The 5,358-nt window shown below is 54.7% G+C and overlaps 1 protein-coding gene across 1 annotated transcript in view; it reads right to left on the bottom strand.

Annotated features, from left to right (window-relative positions):
• Nucleotides 1–1,866: 1,866 nt before the first annotated feature.
• Nucleotides 1,867–5,358, bottom strand: part of DOCK2 (dedicator of cytokinesis 2) — a 456,743-nt gene continuing 453,251 nt past the window's right edge. The window contains exons 50-52 of the mRNA XM_040262783.1: nt 4,934–5,054; nt 3,307–3,449; nt 1,867–2,424 (exon numbers count right to left, since the gene is read on the bottom strand). Of these exons, the coding sequence (XP_040118717.1) occupies nt 2,362–2,424; nt 3,307–3,449; nt 4,934–5,054 (327 nt within the window). The 3' untranslated portion in view covers nt 1,867–2,361. The remainder of the gene's footprint in view (nt 2,425–3,306; nt 3,450–4,933; nt 5,055–5,358) is intronic.

The following is a 5,358-nucleotide window of genomic DNA, read 5'->3' on the forward strand; positions in this document are numbered from 1 at the left end:
AACTGAAAAAAAGAAATCAGTTGATGCCTGTGTGGCTGGCCCCGCAGAACACTGGCTCTCATCTCTTTGTCCCACGGTCAGGGTCAGGGTCAGTATGCTTACTCAGGGTCCAGCTGGACAGAGCTGCCCACTCTGAAGGCAGATCCTAAGACCCCTGGAAACCACACCTACTCAAGTGTAAATGTGGTCACTTAACAAAACTAGGACACCTGTTCATGGAAATCTAATGCTTTCCCAAGTATTGGTTTGGTATAATTTTACATTGGTGTAAATTTTAGATTAGATTTTTTAATTACATGTAACACCAAATATGTTATTTGTGTTTAATTTTAAACTCTTTTTAAACTCTGTGTGAATTTGGGGAGTCTGCCACTGGGACATGTTTTTCATAAAATCTACTTCCTTTCCCCCCAATTTTATAAATAGTAAAAAATAACCAAATCCAACTATCTTAAGAATTTTCCCAGTAAAGTCATTAGAAGTTAAGTCTAAGAAAAACAGTATGGTTAATTGTGCTTATTATTATAAGAGTTTGGGTTAACAGCTGATTATTATAAGGGTTATTTATTATGAACCGCTCAGGGACTAGCAGACTAATATTTTATGGAAGCCTTCTTCATGGTATCTGCTCCGTGGGTTTGGTGCGGTTCCAGCTCTTGCCTCTCCTGCACTCTGTCCTGACCTCCCTGCCCTGCCTGTCACAGGGGACGAATACTTTACCACCAATGCCTCTGTCCCTCACCTGACCTACTCTTCTTTCCTGAGTCCGCCTCTGGCAAAATCCTATGAAAAACTGGCTTTGGGGCTGGTCCTTGTCTCCCTGGAAACCCTAGTTATCACACCCTGAAATGTCTCTCATTCTGGGTCTCAGTGCTCCAAGGGTCTTCCTCTACGCATTGTGTAAGTTTCTCCACCTGCCCCTCATGGGCCGTGAAGCCATGAAGATGCTCAGGCTGCCCAGCTCCTCAGCTCCTCAGGGACCCTCCTCTGCTCACGTGCACTCCCCTGCCCCTTTGCAAAGTGAATCCAGCCCGACTGCAAACCTCTGGGCGCTGTCTCCTCACCTCAGGGCGCTCACGGTGCAGCCTGACCCCTCATTACCACGAGGACAGAACTCGCTGGAGGCCTTGTTGAGCAGAGAGTAGAAGCTGGACCAGGCAACAGGGCAGGGCTTGGAGAGGGGAGGCGGTGGCTGCCGGAAAGCACTGGGGTAGACACCAGCGACAGCTGGCCTAGGCGTGCAGGCGTCCAAGATGCGGCACCAGGGTAAAGCTAGCTTCCGGCCCAGCTGCTGGAGTGTCTCTTCATTCACTTGGCCGTGTATCTTCGGCAGTGTTGGGGCCTGGCTGCAGCATGCAGGATGTTTTGTTGTGGTGCACGACCTTCTCTCTAGTTGAGGTGCCCAGGCTGAGTAATTGCATCATGTGGGCTTAGCTGCCCCATGGCACGTGGGGTCTTAGTTCCCCGCCCAGGGATTGAACCTGCATCCCCTGCATTGGAAGGTAGACTCTCAACCACTGGACCACCAGGAAGTCCCCAGATACCGGTTTGATCCCTGCTGTTCCATGTACCAAGTGTGTGGTCTTAGCTCACATCATGTCTCTATGCCTTGGTTTCTCCATCTAGGTAATAACGTAAAGTACGAAACCGTTAACCAAAAATATTTAAATGAACTGAATTCTTGGAGAAGATTCCCGGGGGTGGTATGAGCGAGGTAGGCAGATTTTCACTGGGATGGACGAGAGCCAGGTTTCATAACATTCCTGGAGGCCCTGGGCCTGCCTGTCTCCTAAGCATCCCCAGGTGCTCCCAGTCCAGTCCTGGGCCTGAGGCGTTCAGTTGATGGATCTATGTACTGAGGCTTGCTTGAGTCACCGAATCATTTTTATTGTCAGTAAGAAACAGAAAACACTTTGGAGATGGTCAGCTAGAAAAGAAACTGGTTGTATTAAAAATGTAAAGTACAAAACTTAACCAAAAATAAAATAAAAGAATATTTAAAAGACTTAGAAAATGAAACACACGCACACAAATATAGCTCTTTATATCGAATAAACTGGGCTGTAAAAACACGTGCCCAGGATGATGGGGAGATATTCTGGGAGGAGGCATCCTTGGTGGTTGCTTGTGTGGCTAAGAATCCAAACGGGGCGTCGTCACCCAGCACCTGGGTGCATGGCCCTGGTGATGCCGCGTCTGTCACCACTGACAGTGGGGCCTGGAGCAGCCCACTCTCTCTCTGAGTGCAGGCCACTGGTGGACGGGCTCCCCACTCTTTGAGGCATCAATGTCCCACCGCCTGTCTCCGATTCTAGAGACCCCCATCCTGTCTCCCCAGGCACAGCTGTGGTCGGCAGCATCTCACAGGTCGGTGGACATGGGGTCGGAGGTCGGCTTGCCTTCTTCTGTAGGTTTGCCAGCCAGCTGCATGGGAGAAGAGGGTAAACAGGCTCAGCCCGAGACAGGGTTCCCATGAGCCCCAAAGCAGGGCTCCCCGTCTCCCTCTGAAGGACCCCTGCCAGAGCCCATTGGGCCTGAGTGGCTGTGACCTTGGCTGACGTGACAGAAAAGCTGGGCCCTGCAGTGGTGAGAGCACATGCTTTGCTGGTTCTGGGACCACGTGAACTTGGGCGGTTGCTTCCCCAACTTTGTGAGCCTGATGAGACCCTCAAAGGGACAGAGGAAGGTCAAATGGATCATGTTTGGAAAGGGCCTAGCCCGGGGCCTGCTCAATGCACACTCACAGGGGACGTGCAATTATTACAGCCACGGAATCTGGCTTTAATGGGTCCTGAGGATCAAACTGCTGGCGTGCCTTCCTGCATCTGGAGCAGACTGACACGCAACAATGGAAGACGGGACTTGAAAAGTCAGGGTTTGGAAACTAACTTTTAAATAGTAGGATTCTGCAATGTAAGTTGAATAGGAAAGTTCTTCCAAAAGAATGGAAAAGCACTCTTAGCTGCCCAGGACAGCTGGCTGCCGTGGCTCTGACAGGAGCAACAAAGAATAACTCAAGACAAAGGACAGTTCCAGGTCCCGAGTTCCCAGGAGCCCAGCACCGCCTCTGAACACATTCCCGCGGCCCTGCTCAGGGGCGCCTCCTAGAGCCCACAAGGAGAACTGCACTCTGGGCCTTTCTGGTCTCTGTCCCCACCGTGGGGTCCCTGCCTCCTCCCTGGAGGGGGCCCCGGGTGTAGCACATGCACAGGCGCCCCACGCAGGCCCCGTCTTCTCCTCTGTCGGCGTAGCCCTCTTCCTTTCCTCCTCCCGCACCCCGCCTTCCTCCCACAGTCCGGGGCTCACCATCGTCTTGAAGAACTGGTTCACTTTCTTCCTCTTGAGCGTCTTCTTGTCTCCGTCTGACAGCGGGAGGAAGGTCTGGCTGAGGCGGGGGGATGCGCTGGCCTCGTCTGTCCCAGGCACGCCGACCACCGAGAGCGTGAGGGCTGCAGGGGAGCCGAGAGCCGCCGTGAGGGGTGGGCGCAGGGAGCGCGACCGGGGCGGACGGCAGCCAAGGGGGGCAGAGACAGGGCCCCGGGGGAGCCGGCCGCGGGGCGGGGGGAGCCGCTGAGGCCGTCCGTCCGCTGCGTGAGCCCTGCCTGACCCCGCAGACAAGGGCCTGCATCCTGGTTCCATCAAGGCCTCACCCAAGGGCGTCTGGGCTGGAAACAGGGGCCCAGGGCTGGCGAGGGGGGCGGGTGGCCCCCGGGGCCCTCACTTCTTCATGAGCAGGGCCTTTTGCCCACGTCAGGGAGACAGTATGGGCGCACGCCTGTCTTCCGACACCGAGATCGCAGAGTTCCCTGGGGGGAGAGCCTCTCGGATCAAGGTGTCATCCGGTGGTTAAGGCTCCTCAGCTTGGAGTCACAAAGGCTGCTCTGATCCTGGGCTTTGGCCTTGGGAACGTGGGGGTAAGAGCACAGAGCTCAAAGGAGCTGTAGGCCTGCTGAGGGGCGAGAGTGAAACGACTGCGGGGGCATGCTGCCCAGGCGCTGGGCACCGGTGGGGGCACCGTTCCTGGCCGCCACTACGTAGGAGCTGGCATTCTCCAAGCCTCAGTGTCTTCATCCATACGGTGGGGCTAATCACAGGGTCTCTGTCACAGGTTTGCGAGGAGGCTTAAAGCAGCGCTCCCCAACCTTTTTGGCACCAGACACCAGTTTCATGGGAGACACTTTTTGCAGGGAGTGTTCGGGGGGAATTGTTCAGGTAGTAACGCGAGCGATGAGAGGTGGCAGATGAAGCTTTGCTTGCTTGGCTGCCGCTAACCTCCCACTTGCAGCCTGTTTGCAACAGGTTGTAGACTGTTTGGGGCTTAGGGACCCTTGGCTGAAATGAAATAACAAAGGAGGAGCATTCGGCTCGGAGCCTGGCACAGAGCGGCTGACGCTTGAGACTCGCCACGTGCCAGATAGAGTGCTCTCGGCCGCATCCCAGTTAGGGCCCCGGGTCCCCATCTGTGAGTCAGCAAAGGCCTTCTATATGCTGCTCATGTCCTCACCAGACAGCGAATGAGTGATGGGAAAAACAAGCATCTGTGCATCGGACAACTCTGCGGCTATAAGATGTGATGGCAATTTTTGTAAGTTCTGGAAATAGTCTTCCAGGCCCCAAAAGGAAATGCTGGACTGAGAGACTAACCAGGGGCAGACTTCCGGTCCCTGGAAGGGCCTGGCTACCTGAGAACCCAGGCCCACCTGGTGTGACATCTGGAGTCTCACTGAATCTTGAGGTCCAGAGTGATGGCAGGCCTCTCCCCGCTGCCCCCAGCCCTGGGCAGAGCCTGTTGGGATGGCTTCACCCTTCGGCGTACCATGAGCAGGGCCGCTTCCTCCGGAGTGCTTAGCTCTTTTTGCTCTGTAGTTGCGGCTCCCACCCATCCTCACCCCTGGCACCTCTATACCCCTGTGCTGGCGGTGGAGGCACATACCTGGGATGGTAGGCATGGACTGACTGGCAAAGCTCATCTGAGAGAGGATGGACGCCCTGGGGGCAACGGCCACATGCTCCGAAAGGTTGGTGTCACTCATGAACTCGTGCTTTCTGGAGAGCTGGATGAATACATCACGCACACATGCACACACACGCACACACACACGCACACACCACAGAGGCTAAGCATGAGGCAGCTCCGGGCTCTGAAAAACCAGTGTTCAGGGACTGGCATGGCTTCTACAGACTCAGCCCGAAGTCCTTCTGTTCCGCTTTGCATCACGCTATGTCAATCTATGCCATATGTTGCGTACTATACAACTGTGGCGGTGTACACAGCTACGTACTGCGCGTACTATACAACTGTGGCGGTGTACACAGCTACGTACTGCGCGTACTATACAACTGTGGCGGTGTACACAG

Source organism: Oryx dammah, unplaced genomic scaffold (assembly GCF_014754425.2).
Source record: "Oryx dammah isolate SB20612 unplaced genomic scaffold, SCBI_Odam_1.1 HiC_scaffold_20, whole genome shotgun sequence".
NCBI lineage: Eukaryota > Metazoa > Chordata > Mammalia > Artiodactyla > Bovidae > Oryx > Oryx dammah.